Source organism: Scyliorhinus torazame, chromosome 11, assembly GCF_047496885.1.
Source record: "Scyliorhinus torazame isolate Kashiwa2021f chromosome 11, sScyTor2.1, whole genome shotgun sequence".
In the NCBI taxonomy this organism is placed as follows: domain Eukaryota; kingdom Metazoa; phylum Chordata; class Chondrichthyes; order Carcharhiniformes; family Scyliorhinidae; genus Scyliorhinus; species Scyliorhinus torazame.
This window is the reverse complement of record NC_092717.1, coordinates 19,354,242-19,377,990: the sequence shown is the minus strand read 5'-3', so window position 1 is coordinate 19,377,990 and position 23,749 is coordinate 19,354,242. Positions and strand designations below refer to the sequence as shown.

General features: G+C 46.9%; 1 protein-coding gene across 1 annotated transcript; it reads right to left on the bottom strand.

The window, feature by feature from the left end:
- Window positions 1-4,309: 4,309 nt before the first annotated feature.
- Window positions 4,310-22,792, bottom strand: bloc1s5 (biogenesis of lysosomal organelles complex-1, subunit 5, muted). Its single transcript, XM_072467002.1, has 4 exons — window positions 22,651-22,792; window positions 18,868-18,997; window positions 14,741-14,799; window positions 4,310-5,443 (listed from the first exon to the last, which is right to left on the bottom strand). The coding sequence occupies exons 1-4, from the start codon at window positions 22,747-22,749 to the stop codon at window positions 5,270-5,272; spliced, it is 462 nt and encodes a 153-aa protein (XP_072323103.1). The 5' UTR covers window positions 22,750-22,792; the 3' UTR covers window positions 4,310-5,269.
- Between the last annotated feature and the right edge of the window lie 957 nt (window positions 22,793-23,749).

Below are 23,749 nucleotides of genomic sequence, written 5' to 3'. Positions count from 1 at the left end.
TTACTTGTAAGAAAGTGATCCGTCTTCACAGTCCTCTTGCCTTGCTCGCCAGCAACAAGAAAATGGAAGCAGCTCTCCTCCATCATTTGGTGACAAAAGCATGTACATAGAGGGTGCTGGACATCAAACATACATGGAGGGTGCGTGACGTGCTCACTGCTGCCGCTTCTGGCCAGAAGCCGAATTTCTTTTAATTTAAAAGGTGGCAGAGGCCACCATTCTCAATTTAAAAGGCAGTAGCGGGCGTTGGTCGCTTCTCACGTGATCGGGACCTCGGTGGGAATGGTGCCACCGACTGCGCCCCGACCCTCCCGTGACCCACCTGCGCGGGTCACGACCCGCACTTTCAAAAACCTCTAGTTACATGTAGGCCAGGCTGGGTAAGGAAAGCAGATTTCCTTCACTGCAGGATTCAAGTGAGTCGGATGGGTTTTTTCTTCAATGACAATCTGTTAGGTTCCGGGTCACTGTACTAACTTTTTATTCCAGATTTAATTAATTTAAATTCTCTCAGCTTCCATGGTGCGATTGGAACTCTGTGCCTCCAGAGCATTAGTCTAGCTCACTGGTTTACTAATCTAGTATCATAACTATTCTACTATCATACCTCAAAAGCATGTTTGATCATCTGCTTCTGCCGGAAGATATTTGGGCACAATTGCAATGCATTCCCACTGGCCGATTATCATAGAACAGTCGAAAGCTGCAAATTAACCATCAGTCTCTACGTGTATATGTATTGGCACATTCCCGTTACACAGCGACTGGTCAGTTGAATTATTAAAGAGACCACATTGAAATGCTGTTTATTAGTTGACAATGATTGCCTCAGTTGATCTGCTGCTAAAACTGTCATCCATGCCTTGGTTGCTTCTAGGTTTAACTATTCCAAGTCTCTCCTGATCAACCACCCCTCTTTCACCCAACGCAAAGCTTGTGCTCCAGAACTCTGTCGCACATATCCTAACTTACACCAAGTGCCGTTTACAAATCAGCCCTGTGTTCGCTGACCTCCATCGGCCATCTGTCTGTCAACATTTTAAGATTCGCATCTTTGTTTTTGAATTGCTCCCTGGCCTTGCTCCTGATGTAGCTGGAACCTCCTGCAGTCGAACAACCCTCCAATGTCTCTGGTTTCCTTCAATTCTGGCCTGGGCTCATCCCCAATTTTAAGCCAGAGGTCATTGGCGGGCCTTGCCTTCAGGGAATAAGCTCTGGATTTCCCCCCTCTCGCTCCTTGTAAGAAGCTCGTTCGACTGCTGTTCCTACCTGGAATGCCTTTGTATTTATTTATTTTCTTGGTTTGTAACAAAGTTAAAGGACGGCCTCGGAGTCTTATTGCTTGGTAACTGGAGATTTGTTAGTTTTTATGTTTAACAGTCTACAATTACAGCTGCTCGCCACACACGGGATCGCCCTCCCCCTTCCCGGTCCTCCACTGTATTCAAAATTCCACAGATCAGAAACAACGTGTGTGGTATAGGCCCCTCCATCCCCACATCTGCTGACTTCTGATAAAATCCAGTCCTAGGGAAAGAAAGACAAGTTTCATGCAGGAACATCTCGAAAGAATTTTCATTTACTGAAAGACAGCTGTCGCCTCCTGCTGTTTATAATTTGGGATAGGATGTTTTAAAATAAACATCAATTGGGCCTACTACGAACTATTGGATATTATGATCCATACATTAAACCTGTGGTGTAATCATTTGCAGGTCAAGGGTAAATGCTAATTTATTAAAAATAAAAAGTATTCGGGGCTGGATTCGCCACGAAGTGCCGGCTGAAATGGAGAACATGTGGGTGTTTTACCCACCGATTCCCTCACCGATTCCGGGACCGGTGAGGGGCTAGCAGCGGTACTGGGTGAGATTCCCGTGTGGCGGCGCTGGACACAGTCCGCAGCTGCCACGCCGGGTTCCCGACCGCTCAAGACCACACGTCAACCGCGCGGTTGGGAACTTGGCCCATCGGGCCTGCCAATGGCGTTGCAAGGGCATGCGGCAGGTAACGTGATTACGACACTGGAGAGGGGGCTGACCAACTTCAAACAGGCACCGGCCCCAATTTCGGCGTCGGAATGGGTTCTCCGCCCGATCGGCGAATACAATATCGCCGTCAGGCAACGGAGAATCCCGCCCTTGGTCTGTCACATAGATTAATACTTGGATGTAGATTTACCGATGGTGAAATGTATTCGAGTGAAAGCTTTAAACTCAATGCCACATTGTCGTTTTCGATTAGGTAAAACTTTCCTAACAAGGGGCCTGTTTTCAAAAGTGAAAATGTACTTCTGCTAGACAATCCAAGTTATGTTTTCACAGGCATTTCTTTTAGGTTTCAGAAACAAGTATGCAATAGTGGGCCAGTGACGTTGGGCGCCTTTTCAATGTGGCACCCAGACTACGCACCAGCCAGGCCTGCACAACACCCCCCCCCCCCCGAATGAATACGGCATGAAACACCCAGGTATAATTAATGTGGTCGGGTCTGGAAAATTGGGTATGTTTTCCCACCACCTTCCGCACTGGGAACACTCCACATTCCCGCCCCTCCACCGCACTTAGTCTCAAATTGGGAGACTTAAGCCCAGAAAAACGAGGGTGAAAAGTGGGTCACTGGCAGAAGCAACTCCCTCACCAAGAGCTGAACACCTATAAATGCCTCTAGGTTTTACAGATCACAGAGATGAATTTCAGAGAATATACAGTGCAGGACGCCATTCGGCCCATCGATTCTGCACCGGCCCTGGGAAAGAGCACCCCATTTAAGCCCACACTTCCAACCTATCCTGTAATCCAGTAACCCCACCTAACCTTTTCTGGACACCAAGGGCAAGTTACCATGGCCAATCCACCGAACCTGCACATCTTTGGACTTGTGGTAGGAGCACCTGGAGGAAACCCACGCTGACACGGGAAGAACGTGCAGACTCCGCACAGACAGTGACCCAAGCCAGGAATCGAACCTGGGATCCTGGCGCTGTGAAGCTATAGTGCTAACCACTATGCTACCGTGAGTTGAAGTTATACATATGGAAGTACACGTAACATCCACTGGTATTCACTTTATAGTTTATTTACAAGGACACGCGGGCGACACAGTGGCTAGTACTGCTGCCTCACAGCTCGTGACCCAGGTAAAATTCCGGCCTTGGGAGGCTGGGAAAGTGTGGCGTTTCCTCCCACAGTCCAAAGGATGTGCAGGTTAGATGGTTTGGCCGTGCTAAATTACCACTTAGTGTCCAAAAAGGTTAGGTGGGGTTACTGGGTAGGGTTGCGGCGTGGGTTTAAATAGGGTGCTCTTTCCAAGGGCTGGTGCAGACCCGGTGGGCCAAATGGCCTCCTTCTGCACTGTAAATTCTACGACATTAACTCAAAAACAAATTAAGCAGCTTATTCTAACGCAACACGTTAGTTTGCTCTGGGCATGAGATATTTCATCACAAAGAGGTAAATATTTCATCAAGGTTGAAAAGAAACTGGTTCGATCAGTGTTTTTGATGTCAAGCACATCCTTTCATTGGTATTTCAAAGGATCTTAGCTCACAAGTGGCACAGAACAAGCCACTGGAATGAGAATATCTGGAGCTCACCCAGCATCATGTATTTCATCTGTTACTGTAAGCCAAAAACTAACTTCACATCTAGATCGGGGTAGCTCAATTTTCACACTTGTTGTAATGAACCACAGTCAGCTATATCAACCTAGCAGGTTAAGCGATTAGAAGTCTCTGAGGCGCTATACCACAGACTCTGGAGCAAGAAATAGAATGCCGTACGGCAGGAAGCAAACCCACCCAGTGGCTCGTTCACAGCACAGCAGGAACGAGCCACTGAAAATAATTACACTCGGAGGGGCTATCACTAGATATCTGCGATAAACCATTAAAATCCACAGCAGGTTTCAACAGCAAGAACTTACACCTGTGTTCTCAGCCCTGCAGTTATCAGATGTATTTCCTTTGTATAAAATAAGGCCCAATTACTTTGGTTGCGTACTTACGATGTACACAGGAAAGTGAAACCTGATGTTCGAGACACCCTGAAGAGCTCTTTAAACTAGACAAGAGAATAAGGGCAGTCTCCACCCTCCGCCCCACAAGTATCACCCCCCCCCCCCCCAATAAAGTTAAATAATGTCAAACCTTCTGTTTTTATCTCGCGTTACACAATAGTGGGCTAGCAACACTCCAAGTGACTCTGCGTCGGTGGTGTTTTCCCTCTAGGGTACCAGCAGGTGATTGATGAGATTGTCAAGACATGATGGTGGATGAAAAACTTGGCTTCAGCTCAATGTTATCAAAACTAATCTGAAATATTTATTCCATCTGCTCCAGTACTTTAATCACAATTTCACCAGGCTGCCAAGAATGCGGATTGACAATAAGCCATAAAGGAGTTGTTGCTGGTGTAAATTTTAGCTCTCGTTTTCACGCTTATTCTCGTGTCTTGGAAGTCATAGTGTAAAGCGTTTAACATTTAATTTAACAGAACACTTCAACATGCAATGGATTCTAAAGCAGTATTCAAAAATCTTATTTCATTTTTTCTTCAATCCTAGCCACTTAAACCCCGGTGGCACAGTGGCTAGCACTGCTGCCTCACAGCACCAGTGACCCGGGTCCAGCCTTGGGTCACTGGCAGTGTGGCGTTTGCACTTTCTCCCTGTGTCTGCGCAGGTTTCCTCCGGGTGCTCCGGTTTCCCCCCCACAGTCCAAAGATACGCAGGTTAGGTGGATTGGCCTAGCGAAATTGCCCCTTAAAGTGTCCAAAGATTAGGTGGGGTTATGGGGACAGGGTGGTGCCGTGGCAGGGTGCTCTTTCAGAGGATTGGTGCAGACTTGATGGGCCGAATGACCTCCTCTGCACTGTAGGGATTCTATGAATAGTTACCGCATTTCAATAATAACAGCAAAGCACTACATGATGTTGGCAATAAGGCTTTTATAGAAATATTATCACATGGCTTTCTCCCAGATAATTTGTAAATATTTACATGGCTGATCTATTTTGATGGAATATTCTGTGTGTAATCTCTTCTGTTGACAACACTGTAAACATAACAGAATTAGTAATGCAATAGAATTAGTAATGCGGTCGGTAATACCAAGTTCATAAACTGTTTGAACACTATTTTAAATGTGTTGTTTGCCCTGCTTCAGGCAAAACCTGCAGCTTTAGGAAGTTTGGGCTCTCATCATCACATTGAAACCAGCCTTGGTCAGAAGAGAGAGTACAGGCCGGGAATTGCGTTGTGACGCTGCTTCTTAGAAAGTTCTGAACTTTGCCAAGTCCTTCGCCATTGCCGCGTATTGCCCCTTCAGCCACTCGGCCGCTTTTGCGTGCTCTTCCTCCAGCTCCGAGCTCTGGCGGCGCTGATCAGTCACAAAGGCTGCCCATTCAGCCTTGCGCCTCTCTCTGCTGTCGTGCAGCCTCTCATCCTGTAAGCAACAAGAGGGAAATGCATATTCAGCCAGAGGCAACCACGTCTGGGCATTTCTGCAAATGCAGGGCACCAGCTTTTCTAGAACAGACACTCTTTTTTTCTCTTTGACGCAAAAGCAACCGCGTTTGCTGGTAACAAAAACGGAAAATGCCGGAAAAACACAGCAGGTCTGGGAGCATCTGTGGAGAGAGGAAATAGAGTTAATGTTTCGAGTCCGTATGACTATTCTATAGACTCTTTCTGACAGCCTTGCCCAGGAAACAATGTCAACCCTTTATTGGCCCTTGGTCGGTTTGATTTCTGCTAAACTTACACCCTGCTTTGTAATAACCATACATTGTCTCAACTGGGTTAAAATTTTTCTGCAAACAAATCTCCCCTCACCCTGCCCCGCCAACCCACCACCCCGACCCGGTGTAATCTTATCCCACTATTACACCAACATACAAAATTGCTTCCTTTGGAAGAACAGAAATAATTCAGCTAGAAAACTGATCCAAGAACCAGATTTGTATTGCGCAACGCAACAAGTCACCCCGACAATAGCTCAGAAAGTTACTGAATTTTAATAAGGGAGATAGATGGCAGACAAATTATAATAATAATAATCTTTATTATTGTCAGAAGTAGGCTTACGTTAACATTGCAATGAAGTTACTGTGAAAATCCCCGTTGCCACATTCCGTCACCTGTTCGGGTACACCCAGGGAGAATTCAGAATGTCCAATTCACCTAAAAAGCTAGTCTTTCGGGATTTGTGGGAGGAAACCGGACCATCCGGAGGAAACCCACTCAGACACAGGAGAATGTGCAGACTTCGCAGACAGTGACCCGAGCTGGGAATCGAACCAGGGTCCCTGGTGCTGTGAAGCAACAGTGCTAGCCACTGTGCTACCCATATAGAGAGGCCAGTTTTCTTGTGGTTCCTTATGCCACCTTAACCTTGGGGGAAATTGCAGTAGCGGGGTGAAAGAGGAGAGGGAAGAGAAAGAAAAAAATCACATTGTCGGAGTAAGAAAAATCTTGACAAAAATTCACCAGGGGCTGTTTAGCACACTGGGCTAAATCACTGGCTTTGAAAGCAGACCAAGGCAGGCCAGCAGCACGGTTCAATTCCCGTAACAGCCTCCCCGAACAGGCGCCAGAATGTGGCGACTAGGGGCTTTTCACAGTAACTTCATTGAAGCCTACTTGTGACAATAAGCAATTTTCATTTTTCACCAGTCGGGTCACATTTTCTCGAAGCTGCAGTGAGTGCACCACATTAACAGTAGTGATTACACTTCAAAGTAATTCATTGGCTGTGAAATGCTTCAGGACATCCTGAAGCTGTGAAAGGCGTGATGTATGGGCAAGTACTTTCCTTCTGCCTGCCTTCCTGTCAATTAGGAAACACAACTGTGCAAAGCAACATTGCACCAAAAGGTTAAAGCAAGTTCAACTTAAAATCGACAAACAGTCCGGAACGTCACTAGAGTGAGGGGAGACCGGTCCTGAATTGTCCACCATGAGCCTGGTTGATAAGGGAAAGGGGCTGCCTCGAATTCATCCCTCTTCTTTCCCACATTTGCCTCTTCTATTTCTCTCTTTGCTCCTCGTTTTGCCCCCAAGCTTCCTCTCTTTATTTTTCTACCTTTCTTCCTGATACAGATGCTCATGTGCCAGAAACACAGAGGACTGAATCACAGCACGATGCTCCACAACTTCAGAAAAAGGAACAGTTAATAACTTATATTTATACTGCACCTTTAAAGTCAGGGCACTGCACAGGGGCATTATGACACTTGAGCCACAGATGACCAAAAGTTTGGTCAATTTGGAAGGTTTCAAGTGCCCTAAAAAGGGGACAAATGAGGTAGAGGGGGAATTTCAGAGTTTGGGGATCAGGCTCCTGAAGACGTGGCCACCAATGGTGGAGCAATTCTAATCGTGAATGCTCAAGAGGCAATAATTAGAGGGGTTCACATACCTTGGGAGGGTGCTGGGGGCTGGACGACATTCAAGATAGGGAGGGAGGGGCAAGGCCACTTTTGAGATTTGAAAACGAGAATTATTTTCTCGACAGGCCATGGACAGTGAGGCACACTTACAACGCACACTGTGCCAGCTAAAACTGCCACTGAACTGGGTTGTACACTTTGCTCGTCAGACACTGAACTCGGTGCTCCTCATTTCAAAAACACAGGATTCCTTAAAAAGTAGTGAGGTGGTAGAGACACCCTCAGGAATGGTGAAGCAAAAAGGAGAGCCTCCTCCTTTCCTTGCAGACCAGGCATCCAAATGGTGGCTTTGTGGTTGTATTTCACTGCGGTAAAACACCGCAGTCGTTAGTTCATTCAAGGCAGCAGCTGTTTACCTTCTGCACAAAAACAGCTTCCCAACTGAACGCATGAGTCACGTTAGTTCTGACGGAAGCGTGCACACCCAAACCATATAACGCACCTTTTCCCTTTATAGCTGTGCATTTTCAGCAATTTCTGTTCCTAGTTCCAGTTTCTAGCATTTGTGGTTCTGACCAAGAGGACCACCCCTGAAACATGAACTCTTCCGTCCTCTGGGGGACGAGGCAGACTAACCCACTGAGAGCTTGTGTGTGTGTGTGTGTGTGTGTGTGTGTGTTTCGGATTCTCAGTAACTGCAGCTTTGCATTTTCTGCTGGCCGTCTCTCAACGGAACTTTCAGAAGCCAATGTGAATTTAGCACAAGCAGTCCCTTAGACTTTTAAGGAATTGGATATCGAGACAAAACGCCATGGGCACCCGATAGCTGATGTTAAAATGTGGGCACAATGGGCACGAGAGAGATCTGTGTGCCTAACTCAAGTTGCTGATCATGAGACCCTGGGAGAAACTTTTACAAATGATGCATTTTAAAGCTGCACTCAACTACAATGGCAAAAATCTGGATTCCGAAAAGACTGCACATTGAATTGGACTTCATGTATAAATGAACAATATTACTAAGGCACAGGGGCCCCGATTAAGACCATCAGCATTTTTCCCCATCAAGAAGAAGCCCCCCCCCCAACCCAACCAAGAAATATGCCAGAATTTTAAGATCCCAATATCTATCCGGAGCCATACGATCGCAAACAAGAAAACTAGTGAAAGCCACTCCTTCAAATTTACTGCATCAAATTTTGAACATCACTATCAAATCTCCCCTTAGCCTACTTTGCTCAAAGGTGATAAATTGTTACTCATTCACAGGACTCGGGTTGTTGACATCAAAAAATAAATACCAAGTTGCTGCAAATATTTAACAGCAAAACCACAAGGTTTTTTTTTGATAAACAATTTTATGAAGACATTTTGGCATAGTAAACAACAACAATATAAAACAGTGTGCAAAGAACTGTCAATGTAGTGCAAGAAAACCAGCTCCCCTCCTCCAAGGAACAGCCTAACTACCCCCCTAATCTACGTTACCTTAACCACCCTCCTGACGATTAATTTTCCGCGAAGAAGTTGATAAATGGTTGCCACCTCCGGGCGAACGCTGACAGTGACCCCCTCAGTGCGAACTTAATTCTCAGACCGAGAAAGCTCGCCATGTCCGATAGCCAGGCCTCGGACTTCGGTGGTTTTGAGTGGCTCCATGCCAGCAGAATTCGTCGCCAGACTACCTGGGAAGCAAAGGCCAAAACGTCAGCCTCTCTCTCCTCCTGGACTCCCGGGTCCTCCGAAACCCCAAAAATAGCCACCTCTGGACTCATCACCACCCTTGTTTTCAGTACCCGGGACATGACATCCGCGAATCCCAGCCAGTACCTCCTGAAAAACCATAATGTTTTAAATCAACTTTCTGGGTCTATGTCTTCCACATATAAATAGAAGATATAAAAATTGTACTTGGCTTGCATTTTGATTACTTAAGATGACTGATGACGGGTATATTGTAGCACAGCAGATGACGGACTGGTGTGGGCACTTCCACTATTAGCAGCATACCAAACTAGAATCCTGGTCTCTCGTTCCATTCTTTTGTCTCACACTCTGTACATCGGTGAACTGCTTTCAACATAAAGCCCTCTCTTTCTCAAAGTTCCCTCTAACTTGAGAGCCAATGAGACGTAGGAGTAGAAAGAGGCCATTCGGCCCATCGAGTTTGCTCTGCCATTCGATGAGATCATGACTGATCTGATTGGAGAGCTCCACTTTCCCCCCTTATCTCCATAACGCTCGATTCCCTTACTGATTAAAAATCTGCCTATCTCAGCCTTGATCATACTTAACCACCCAGCCTCTACAGCTCTCTGCGGTAAAGAAGTCCACAGTCACTACCCTCAGAGAAAGAATTTCTCCTCATCTCTGTTTTAAATAGGTGACCCATTTACTCTGAGATTATGCCCTCTGGGCCTAGACTCTCCCACAAAAGGGAAACAACCTCTCAGCATCCAGGCTGTCAAGCCCCCTGAGAATCCTACATGTCTCAATAAGTCTCTCAGTCCTCTAAACTCCAATGAGCACAGGCCCAACCAACTCAACCTCTCCTCATAAGAAAATCCCTCCATACCCAGGCTCAACCGAGTGAACCTTCTCTGGATTGCCTCCACTGCCAGTACATCTTTCCTTAGATAAGGGGACCAAACCTCAAAAATATTTCCATCACCCTCAAGGAAATAAAAGCTTTCAAGTTTCAAACACAATAACTTTGTATTTCATCTGTCACTTTGCCACATTCCCCAATAAAATTAAACCAGCGATACTGACAGTACAATAAGGGCCTGTGCCATCCCCATTAATTTGGCAAGCCAACTTCGAAACTAAACTATAAAATCAGATTGAACAGGCTGGGACTCTATTCCAGAGAAGGCCGCTGGATGACTCAATGGAGGTCTTTAAAATTATGGAAGGGGCTCAACAGGTTAGGAGCAGAGAACAAAATTTCCATTTATGGAGGAAGGCAAAACCAAGGGGGATAAATACAAGATTACCACCAGTAAATAAAATAAGCTGTTCAGTGTCATAATGTACACATCAGTATATGATGATGCAGAGACACACACTGACTGACACACTGCAAGACCAATCAACATACACATCACAGCAGCCAATCACCAGTTAGGGCACGGTCACTATAAAGACAGAGGGCACTAGTTTTCCCGCTCATTCGGGATGCAGCCTCTGAGACAGACAGAGCCCGCAGTCAGTAGCACAAACATCCACCATGTGCTAGCAGCATGGGCTGGTCAGGTTAGGCATAGGTTTTCAGTCAATCTAACATAGTGTCGACCCACAGTGCAAGTATGTTTAACAGCTCTTAGTTAAATAAAATAGAGTTGTACTATTACAAGTGTTGGTAGCCTGTCTATGTTACTGCTAAGGTAAACACAGTCTCCACAGGTCCAGAGCACCCAACACATCATTCAGGAGAAACTTACTTACTCAGTGTGGTAAGAAGGTGGAACATTCCGACCGCAAGAGCAGGTTGAAGAGAAAAAGGTAGGCAAGTATGATGAGGAAGTAAGGAATAGAAATTTACGCTGATGGGTTTAGGGTCAAGTGAAGCCGAAAGAGCAGAAGAGATAAGTTGGCCTGAATGGCCAGTGCTGTAAGTTCTGTGCATGCTAATTTGAGGGATGAAACAAATGTAATTTACTTTGTTTCATTAGCTGTGTCTCAAGTGCCCAGCCTTGGTATGAGAAGAATGATAAATTTCCATTTGCCTCGGAGCCATGCTGACTGTTAAAAATAACACTTGTGGTGAGATTGTTCCACGCTCGTAAACAAACCAAGTCTTCCTTCAATAAAAACTGGATGGATTGCTCATATATCAAAATCCTATTGCAGCAACATGGTCCTTGGGTATGTGAACAATTGGTTCAGAGGCCCAACCCTGCACCGCTGTCCTGCGAATCTGGTTCACAGGACAACGAGGAGGCTAGCACCTCTGGAGAACTCTATGCAAGTTCCCTCTTGCCCAGCCCTCCACCTCACCGGACAACCGAAAGTAAATGGGAATGGTGGTGTCCGAACCAAGCTTGGCTGAGCCCTCAGCCTCCCCAGTAAAAGGTCAACCAATGCACTTTGCCCTCTACAAACCTGCATTGGGGAAGAGCTTTGGCCCAAAATACTGAGGTCGCATCTTTGAACAACTCGAGGCAGCTGTTTCGCGTACGCACCTTTGCTCGGGAATCTTTCCTGTACGCAGGAAATCCAGCGCAAGCATGGTAGTTCGAGGCCTCAAGCTAGTGATCATCCCTGCGTACCTTGGCAACGACAGAACCAGCAGAGTTTCAGCAGAGATTACATAAAACATTACAGCGCAGTACAGGCCCTTCGGCCCTCGATGTTGCGCCGTCCTGTGAAACCACTCTAAAGCCCACCTACACTATTCCCTTATCGTCCATATGTCTATCCAATGACCATTTGAATGCCCTTAGTGTTGGCGAGTCCACTACTGTTGCAGTCAGGGCATTCCACGCCCTTACTACTCTGAGTAAAGAACCTACCTCTGACATCTGTCTTATATCTATCTCCCCTCAATTTAAAGCTATGTCCCCTCGAGCTAGACATCACCATCCGAGGAAAAAGGCTCTCACTATCCACCCTATCCAATCTTCTGATCATCTTGTATGCCTCAATTAAGTTACCTCTTAACCTTCTTCTCTCTAACGAAAACAGCCTCAAGTCCCTCAGCCTCTCCTCATAAGATCTTCCCTCCATACCAGGCAACATTCTGGTAAATCTCCTCTGCACCCTTTCCAATGCTTCCACATCCTTCCTATAATGCGGCGACCAGAATTGCACGCAATACTCCAAATGCGGCCGCACCAGAGTTTTGTACAGCTGCAACATGACCTCATGGCTCCGAAACTCAATCCCTCTGCCAATAAAAGCTAACACACCGTACGCCTTCTTAACAACCCTCTCAACCTGGGTGGCAACTTTCAGGGATCTATGTACATGGACACCGAGATCTCTCTGCTCATCCACACTGCCAAGAATCTTACCATTAGCCCAATACTCTGTCTTCCTGTTATTCCTTCCAAAATGAATCACCTCACACTTTTCTGCATTAAACTCCATTTGCCACCTCAGCCCAGCGCTGCAGCTTATCTATGTCCCTCTGTAACTTGTAACATCCTTCCGCACTGTCCACAACTCCACCGACTTTAGTGTCATCTGCAAATTCACTCACCCATCCTTCTACGCCCTCCTCCAGGTCATTTATAAAAATAACAAACAGAAGTGGCCCCAAAACAGATCCCTGTGGTACACCACTAGTAACTGGACTCCAGTCTGAACATTTCCCATCAACCACCACCCTTTGTCTTCTTCCAGCTAGCCAATTTCTGATCCAAACTGCTAAATCACCCTGAATCCCATGCTTCTGTATTTTCTGCAGTAGCCTACCGTGGGGAACCTTATCAAACGCTTTACTGAAATCCATATACACCACATCAACTGCTTTACCCTCATCCACCTGTTTTGTCACCTTCTCAAAGAACTCCATAAGGTTTGTGGGGCACGACCTACCCGTCACAAAACCATGTTGACTATCTCTAATCAAATTATTCCTTTCCAGATGATTATACATCCTATCTCTTATAAACCTTTCCAAGATTTTGTCCACAACAGAAGTAAGGCTCACTGGTTTATAATTACCGGGGTTGTCTCTACTCCCCTTCTTGAACAAGGGGACAACATTTGCTATCCTCCAGTCTTCTGGCACTATTCCTGTAGACAAAGATGACTTAAAGATCAAAGCCAAAGACTCAGCAATCTCCTCCCTAGCTTCCCAGAGAATCCTAGGATAAATCCCATCCGGCCCAGGGGACTTATTTATTTTCACACTTTCCAGAATTGCTAACATCTCCTCCTTATGAACCTCAAGCCCTTCTAGTCTAGTAGCCTGAATCGCAGTATTCTCCTCGACAACATTGTCTTTTTCCTGTGTGAATACTGACGTAAAATATTCATTTAGCACCTCTCCTATCTCCTCGGACTCCAAGCACAACTTCCCACTACTGTCCTTGACTGGCCCAGAAGAGTTTTTTTTAAAGAATACCCAATTCCCCCCCCCCCCCCCCCAAATGAAGGAGGGGCAATTTAGCGTGGCCAATCCACCTCCCCTGCACATCTTTGGGTTGTGGGGTGAGACCCACACAGACACGGGGAGAATGTGCAAAGTCCACACAGACAGTGACCCGGGGCAGGGATTGAAGCAGTGCTAACCACTGCGCCACCTTGCTGCCCCGAGAGCTCAAACCTTTTTAAAGAAAATGTAAAAAAATAAATTTAGAGTACCCAATTAATTTGTTCCAATCAAGGGGCAATTTAGCATGGCCAATCCACCTAGCTGGCACAATTTTGGGTTGTGGGGGCGAAACCCACGCAAACACGGGGAGAATGTGCAAACCCCACATGGACAGAGACCCAGGGCCGGGATCGGACCCGGGTCCTCAGAGCCTTGAGGCAGCAGGGCTAACCACTGTGCCACCGTGCTGCCCCAGAGCTCGAACCTTGATGGACGTTGGCTGCTTACATACGAAGGATTCTTCAGTACAAGAACTTGTGTTTCCATTAGGCACACAAGGAAACCCCCTCAAGTGTCAATAGGTGGGGTCGTTGGGGTCACTCATTGGACAATTACTTGCGCAGGTATGAGGAGACACTGATTGACACTGGCGTTAGGTTGTATGTTTGGGCCCATACACTTGTACATTTGTGAAGAAATTGAAAACAAAAAATAAATAAATTTAGAGTGCCTGATAAGTTTTTCCAATTAAGGGGCAATTTAGCGCGGCCAATCCACCTACCCTGCACATCTTTGGGTTGTGGGGGTGAGACCCACACAGACACAGGGCGAATGTGCAAACTCCACAGGGACAGTGACCCGGGGCCGGGATCGAACCCGGGTCCTTGGCGCCATGAGGCAGCAATGCTAACCCACTGCGCCACCATGCCACCCTGTGAATAAATCTAAAACAGATCGACTTCTGGTCTCGTCCTTCACCAACTGGCTGCAAGAGGTTTAACAACGTGCATCTTTTCTCTGGTCATATTGCTCACGAAAAGTTGAAACTGGAGGGCTCCTATGATTAACTTGAGGAAGGTACAGAACCACGAGGGGTGGCGAAATACAGGCCAACACGACGAAGAAACAACAAATACATTCAGATGGTAGTCCCAGTTAGCACAATTAAAAGAACAGGAGCAAATACGATAACCAAGCAGGGTCACTCTGCCAACTGTGGCAGAAGCAGGGAGGCCCTGGCATCCTCATTCAGAGAACCATTTGAATGCAGAAAGGGGTAATTTTGTGTGCGAGAAGTGGTTACACTGACCTGATCTGCTTCCTGCTCCCTCTGCTGGATCCTGCTCGTAATGTGGTTTGCAGCTTCCACTGAAAACAAAAACCCAAGCACAAAATGTTTGACGTGATAATAACTGTAGGAGACACCTCAAGTGTGCCACAGACGGTGTTGAAAGAAAAAAACACTTTCACATACAGTTCAAATTTGACATAACATAATGCATATTTACAAATGTTATGAATGAAGTAGTGTGTATGTGTGTGTGTGTGTGTGATCACCCACATTTTACAATATTAAAAGTAGGGGTACCGTCAACTGCTCTGTAAAAACCTCAAATTACTCTCAATACTATATTAAAAATCTGCATTGCACTCATTAAAATTGCCAGACTGAGATTCAAAACTGCCTCTGTAAACTATTATAATTGCACACTCCCACCAATAGCAACACTATGAACCTGTTCATTTGCCTCTCACCAAGAAACCTTCACTCTAACAAATTCTAATCTGTTGCTTTACAAATTGGGGTAAGTTTTGCAATGAAAGTGTCGACAACTTTCATTGCAAAAAACCTATCCCAGTTTGTAAAGCAACAGGTTTGTAATGCAACATTTGCAATGATACACTTAAAAAGCACGGTGGGAAAGTATTGGATGGTATTCAAATGTAGACTGAATTATATTTGCAAATCAAACCCCACCCTCTAACCTGCTTTACCTGAACAACAGAATGCTATTTCGCTCCTCGAGACTGTTCCAACATCAATCGGTTGTGCTTATAGCTGATCTGTGATTTAACTGTGTACAGTACCTACTCTTATTTAATACCCATGGTTAATCAAAATCTACAATCTCAGCATCAACTATTTGTGCAGAGATGCAAACTTCTACCTACCTATACTCACTCCTGAAACACACATACAACTCCAGAGTCTGCGGATATCAGGCAACACAGTAGCCCAGTGGTTAGCACTGTTGCTACAGAGCGCCAGGGATCCGGATTTGATTCTCAGTTTGGGTCACTGTCTGTGCAGAGTCTGTACGCTCTCCCAGTGTCTGCGTGAGTTTCCTCTGGGTGCTCCGGTTTCCTACCACAAGTCCTGAAAGATGTGCTGTTAGATAATTTTGACATTCTTAATTCTCCCTCAGTGTACCCGAACAGGCGCAGAGATGTGGCGACTAAGGAATTTTCACAGTAACTTCATTGCAGTGTTAATGTAAGCTACTTGTGACAATAATAAAGATTATTACACAAATTTAGATATGAAAGCTCCACTGTGGAAAATCCCAGGCCAAGAAGGTTCAGTTTCTGTAACTTGGGAGTGACTCCAATAGATTGTGCTCGAACATTTAGCCCATCGAGTCTGCACCAGCTCTTGGAAAGACCACCCTATTTAAGCCCACACCTCCATCCTATCCCTGTAACCCAGAAGCCTCACCGAACTTTTTTTGGACACCAAGGGCAATTTATCATGGCCAATCCACCTAACCTGCACATCTTTGGATTGTGGGAGGAAAACGAAGCACGCGGAGGAAACCCACGCAGACACGAGGAAAACGTGCAGTGACCCAAGCCAGGCATCGAACCTGGGACCCTGGAGCTGTGAAGCAACTGTGCTAACCGTGTTTCTAGTTGTCCACACCGTACTAAAGAATTCTGCACGCTGGTCTTTTTTCCATTCACGCTTTCTGAAAAGATTTTTTTTTTTTTTAAAAAGTCATCCAACATTTTTTCTCAGCATCTGAAACCGAGGAGATAACGGGATGGCTGGGAGACGTGGAAAGAGGATTAACAAACAGTTTAAACAGCAGAGATTTCAGTGTTAAAAACAAATCACTATGGATGCCAGAATCTGAACAAGAACAGAAAATGCAACCTCAGCAGGTCTGACAACATCTGCTGCGGAGAGGAAACGGAGCTAACGTTTCCAGTCTGGCGACTTTGTCGAAGCCAACGATTTCCATGTGTTTGCTTTCTCTTGTGAAATACTAGAGCGGGCCTCTGGTTCTTGTGCTCGAGGGCTTTTTATAGCGAAACCACACTCGGGGCAGTTACTGACCATCGAATTGAAAAGGTGGTTGGGTGTACGGTGAAATGTAAAAAGCACCTCAGCCACATGGAATCCACAGAATACAATCACAGAATGGTTAAAGCACCGGAAGCCATTCAGCCCACCATGTCTGTGCCAGCTCGCTGTAAGAGATAATTAACTAACTCGACTCCTCTGTCCTTTCCCTGTAAAGTCTCTCTGTTCAGATAATTATCCAATTCCCTTGGGCAGCCATAATTAAATCTGCCTCCACCGCACTCTCAGACAGTGCATTCTAGATCTGAACCACTCGTCTGTAAAAATGTTCTTACTCCTGTTGTTTTTTTTTTTTTTTTTTTTAAATCACCAATCACCTTAAATCAGTGTCCTCTGGTTCTTGGGCCTTTCAACAATGGGAACAATTTCTGTGTAGACTCTGTGCAGACCCCCTCCTGATTTTGAAGACCTCTCATCAAATCTCCTCCCAACCTCCTCTTCTCCAACAGCAGCTCCAGCGTTTACCAGTCTATCCCCACCAGTGGTCTACAGTGCTACTGGGAAAGATGCCCAAATTCAGAGCCTCAGTCATGGCAGATGGTGCAACCTATAGACCTGGCAGAAGGCTGGAATGGAGACCGTACAGCAACACTCTGGAGTAGAGGAACTCCATCCGCACAGTCAAACAGCTCTGGAAAACATCTTTAATTGGCAACTGATCGTCAGTATGGGCCAAGCAGGGAAGGGAGATGAAAGGGAGAGAAAGTGGAGAATTCTGTTTGAGCACAAGGGATGTTAGGTGGGGCCATTCAATTCTGTCCAGCCCTTTCAATACAGCTGAGGGAGTCAGTGTGCAGATCTAACTTACTGCAATTGTCAGTAACACTGCAAGTGTTTGGGCAGCACGGTAGCATTGTGGATAGCACAATTGCTTCACAGCTCCAGGGTCCCAGGTTCGATTCCAGCTTGGGTCACTGTCTGTGCGGAGTCTGCACGTCCTCCCCATGTGTACGTGGGTTTCCTCCGGGTGCTCCGGTTTCCTCCCACGGTCCAAAGATGTGCAGGTTAGGTGGATTGGCCATGCTAAATTGCCCTTAGTGTCCAAAATTGCCCTTACTGTTGGGTGGGGTTACTGGGATAGGGTGGAGGTGTTGACCTTGGGTAGGGTGCTCTTTCCAAGAGCCGGTGCAGACTCGATGGGCCGAATGGACTCCTTCTGCACTGTAAATTCTATGATAATCTATGAAAGTACTGGAAAAGCGCCCACACAGTAATATCTCCAGTAAGATCCGACACATCTCGGAGAAATGTTCCCTGTAATCTTTTTTTGCTGAACACGGTGTGTTTAAGCTCGCAATGCAGCCACAGTAACGTTTGTTGTGCAGTGCAATGAGATCTGGATAGCTGTGCATCCGCACACCCACACAGCTTCCAAAGAATATTATTTCCAAGGCCGCTGACCTTTGCCACTGAGACGCATTTCTCGTTTCAGCTGCAGGCTGTTTGAACAGGGCACGCAGGGATGCAAAGCAGCAGCCAAGCACATATCGTTGGTGAGGGGAGCCTCCAAACCCTCATCTTGTCCCAGCAAAGTTTTATAAAAAGCGTTCCTGTTAAACATCAGCCATGAAGTGGAGGAGACTGAATGGGAACTGGTGACAGTGGAAGGGACAGTGAGCCGTTTATCTTCGGGATGGTAACTAAAATGTAGCTCAACAGATGGGATAAAGGTTCCTTCCTCTCCAAAGCCCTGTGCTGAATAAACAATCTTGGAATCATAGAACACTGGGTGAGGCCATTCATCCCTTTGTGTCTATACTGGTCCATTAAAAAGCTGTCCAATCAGTCCCACAACAGTGCGTCCCCCACAGCCTTTCAAAATGTTCATCTTCCAAGTATTTATCTAATGGCCTTTTTGAAAGTTCACTTCCCTTTCAGGCAACGAATTCCAGATCATAACAGCTCACTGGGTTCAAAAAGATTCTCTCCGTGCCACTGCCCCTCTGCCCCAGTTATGTTGCCAATTAAGTTAAATTTCTGTCCTCCTGTCATTGGTTAACTGTTTCGAACAAAACCCAGCACGATGTTTTAAGTTACAAATTACATATCCTGGTAAAAATCTGTAAACCTACGCTTGGCAAGAACGCTAGGAACGTTGCTGCACATTGCCTCCCGGGTCTTGGGAACGATCTGGTCATTGAGCTCCACCATCAGACTGTGCATACCGACCAACCCCCTTTGCTCTCGGAACCCACGCTTCTCCTGTCAAAATTAAAAAGGCAACAGATGTAAAAACAAAAAACGTTGCAATTATAACTGTTTGAAAAAGCAAGCAATCACACGCAAGGCGTCAGCATTGTTTATGAAGGCAGGTCGCGATCAATATTGGGACGACACAGGGGGAGGGAGGTGCAAGAAACACCAGCAAGCCACAGAAAGGGATATTGAGTCCAAACCAATGGGATTAAAAGGAAGTTTCGAAAAACGATCGAGTGGTTTGTGGCCAAAAGCAACTGTTTATTCTTCACGGGATACACAATGTCACAGCAGTAACAGAGGGGTGGGTGGAGGATGGAGGGCTGTTGGCAAAAAAAGGTCAGGCGACAAGGGGGAAACCATTCATCTAAAAAAAAAAAAGGTGAGTCATGAGAATCAAGGATACACTTCCTGAAAGGGCAGGGGATGCAGATTTGGCAGCATTCTCAAAAGGGAATTAGATAAGCACCTGAAGGGGGAAATGGAAATTACAGGATAATGGGGATGGAGCAGGGTAGTGAGACTAATTAGATAGCTCTTTTGTGCTGCATCATTCTACGATTAATATTGGGCTTCCATAAGCTCTTATGTCAGAGACATAGATAGGATGCAGAGCTGGGCTGAGAAGTGGCAGATGGAGTTTAACCCTGAAAAGTGTGAGGTTGTCCATTTTGGAAGGACAAATATGAATGCGGAATACAGGGTTAACGGTAGAGTTCTTGGCAATGTGGAGGAGCAGAGAGATCTTGGGGTCTATGTTCATACATCTTTGAAAGTTGCCACTCAAGTGGATAGAGCTGTGAAGAAGGCCTATGGTGTGCTCGCGTTCATTAACAGAGGGATTGAATTTAAGAGCCGTGAGGTGATGATGCAGCTGTACAAAACTTTGGTAAGGCCACATTTGGAGTACTGTGTACAGTTCTGGTCGCCTCATTTTAGGAAGGATGTGGAAGCTCTGGAAAAGGTGCAAAGAAGATTTACCAGGATGTTGCCTGGAATGGAGAGTAGGTCTTACAAGGAAAGGTTGAGGGTGCTAGGCCTTTTCTCATTAGAGCGGAGAAGGATGAGGGGCGACTTGATAGAGGTTTATAAGATGATCAGGGGAATAGATAGAGTAGACAGTCAGAGACTTTTTCCCCAGGTGGAACAAACCACTACAAGGGGACATAAATTTAAGGTGAAAGGTGGAAGATATAGGAGGGATATCAGAGGTAGGTTCTTTACCCAGAGAGTAGTGGGGGCATGGAATGCACTGCCTGTGGAAGTAGTTGAGTCGGAAACATTAGGGACCTTCAAGCAGCTATTGGATAGGTATATGGATTACAGTAAAAGTGTAGATTTATTTGTTCTCAAGGGCAGCACGGTAGCATTGTGGATAGCACAATTGCTTCACAGCTCCAGGGTCCCAGGTTCGATTCCGGCTTGGGTCACTGTCTGTGCGGAGTCTGCACGTCCTCCCCGTGTCTGCGTGGGTTTCCTCCGGGTGCTCCGGTTTCCTCCCACAGTCCAAAGATGTGCGGGTTAGGTGAATTGGCCAATGATAAATTGCCCTTAATGTCCAAATTGCCCTTGGTGTTGGGTGGAAGTGTTGAGTTTGGGTAGGGTGCTCTTTCCAAGAGCCGGTGCAGACTCAAAGGGCCGAATGGCCTCCTTCTGCACTGTAAATTCAATGTTAATCTATGATTAATCTAGGACAAAGGTTCGGCACAACATCGTGGGCCGAAGGGCCTGTTCTGTGCTGTATTTTTCTATGTTCTATAACCACATGCTTTCAGTTCTCGGTTCTTACCCCTGATGTTCCATCTATATTCTTTACACTTTCTCGTCTCTGATTTTAATCTACCATTGACCGCTGTGCATTCAGCTACTTCAGCCCCAAGCTCTGAAATTCCATCCCCTAAACCTCTCTATTGCGCTTTTCTCCTTTAAGACTCCTCTTTGACCAAGCTTTTGGTCATCTGACCCAACGTCTGAGGATCAGTGTCATTTTGTTTCATGATGTTCCTGTGAAGTACTTTGGGTCATATTTACGTAGCACCTTTATTAACATGAAAGTTATTCTAGTTTTAGGACAATTGCTCACTGAAAGAAAATAGTACAGAAGGCATTCCTACTTTTCCTTAAAAGACACGTCTGTTCCTTCGGAGGCTCACTGCTGCTGTGATCACCAAGCCACTTACCGAGAGCATGTCAAAATATGTTTTTACACAGGCGCATGTGTGACTGCTGGAAGACTGTTCCACCATAGACAGCATCGCAAACAAAACAGACTCTGTCCTCAAGATATCAACACAACTATAATCTCCAAGTGAAGGTGCTGGAGGGTATTCACGGAGCGTGGACCTTGGTTGCCTTTACTTTTCCCTATCGCACCTAATGTAGCATCCTTACAAATTGCTCTTGTTGCGATCAGCCAGACCTGGGATTGAAACTGGGACACAATCGGTCTATATGGTACGAGTACATTAAGTTACGCCTTAGACTAGCTTTAAAGTCTGTGTAGCACAGCCCTGAAAAGATCTATTAATTCAAGTTTCCAAGAGCCGGTGCAGACTCGATGGGCCGAATGGCCTCCTTCTGCACTGTAAATTCTATGATAATCTAAGTGGATCAAGGCGAGTAGCACCTTGCCTTGCGCTGATGCCTGCGTTCAGACTGCTCTTGGAGCAAGGGAGGCAGTGGCCTCGTAACCCAGAGATCCCTGGAGAACACGGGTTCAAATCCTACCATAGCAAGCACTGGATTTTAAATTTAACACTACAACAAAGTTACTTGAAAAGCCCCTGGTCGCCACACTCCGGTGCCTGTTCGGGTACACAGAGGGAGAATTCAGACTATCCATTTCACCTAACAGCACGTCTTTTTCGGGACTTGTGGGAGGAAGCCGGAGCACCCGGAGGAAACCCACGCAGGCACAGGGAGAACATGCAGACTCCACACAGGCAGTGACCCAAGCCGGGAATCGAACCCGCGACCCTGGAGATGTGAAGCAACAGTGCTAACCACTGTGCTGGAATGCCACCCGTGGGTTTCGTCCGGGTGCTCCGGTTTCCTCCCACAGTCCAAAGATGTGCAGGTTAGGTGGATTGGCCAAAATAAATTGTCCTTGGGTGTCCAAAAAAAGAAATAGGTTGATGGTTCAGAGATAATTGTTTCACCCAGAGGGAAGAGGGGACATGGAACTGAATGCCTGAAAGAGTGGTAGAGGTGGAAACTCTAATAATATTTTTAAAGTTCTTGGATATGGACTTGAGCTGCCATATCCTACAAGGCTCTGGACCAAGAGGAGGAAAGCGGAATCAGGCTTGTCATCCAGCACAGAGAGAAGATGGTCCCAATGGCCTCAATTGCTGCAAATTTCGATAATTCACTTGAATAAAAATGGTTTCCCTCTGGGATTAAGATACATGCCTGGGGAACAGTCAAACAGAATGCACAACTGTCTCAGAGTAGGAAGGTGTAGAGACATCAACATCCACTGACATTAGGGAAAGCAAGGTACTGCAGGGTAACATCAGAGTAATAATTTTGTCAGCAACAAATAGCTAAGTGTATAAACACAGAAATCAATTACTAAGAGAGAATAGTAACAGGGCCAGAGAACAGTACATTTGTCTCCATGTATATTGTTCATCTAGCCTTCCTGTAGAAATACTGACCTCAAACTCTCTGATGAAAAAGCGAATGTCTGCCTGGATGATGGGTCTATGGTCAAAGAGCCTGGAATAAATCTCACTCAAATCTGTAAAGCAACACATTTCAGCAACTTTAGACCGAAAGAAGAAGAGGGCGAAAGAGAGAGGAAAAGAATTAAAGAAACATTTGAAAGTATTTGGGTTTCAAATGGCTGGGGACCCACTGCACCCGTCGCTCTCCGACCATCAGGTGCGCCCCTCACACGGCAGGTACTCCCTGACCTCCTGGACAGCCCGACGACCTCCCAAGGGGAAACCCTCCAGGCCCTGACCCCACTGGCAGGATATCCTTCCCAACGCTGACCTCCACCCCCAGGGGGACACCAACCCTAAAACCGATCGTCCCCCAACCCCCGGGGGTCACCAACCCCGACCCCCCCAACCCCCGGGGGTCACCAACCCCGACCCCCCCAACCCCCGGGAGGACACCAATCCCGACCTCCCCCAACCCCCAGGGGGACACCAACATTGACCCTTCTCCCAACCCCCAGGCTACACCAACGATGACCCTCCCTCCCCCCAGAGGGACACCAAACCTGACCGTCCCTACCCCACCCAACCCCCGGGGTAAACCAACCCCGACCCTCCCCCCCCCACCCGCCTAACCCCTGGGGTACACCAACCCTAAGCTCCCCTCAACCTCCAGGGTACACCAACCCTGCGCACCCGCCCAAACACCCCGGTACACCAAACTTGAACCCCCCCGGGGTCCAGCACCCCCCGGTACACCAACCAAGAACCCCCAGGGTCCAGCACCCCCCCCGGGTCCACCAACCCCACCCCCCTCCCCGGGTCCACCACCCCCCACCCCATCCCCGGGTCCACCTACCCCACACCTCCCCTGGTCAACCAACCCCCCCCATCCCGGGTCCACCTACCCCCCCCTCCCCGGTGAACCAACCCCCCCCCCCCCCTCCCCGGGTCCACCAACCCACCCCCCCTCCCCGGGTCCACCAACCCCACCCCCCCTCCCCAGGTCCACCAACCCCCCCTAACCGGGTCCACCAACCCCCCCCAACACCCCCTCCCCGGGTCCACCAACCCCCCCCCCTCCCCGGGTCCA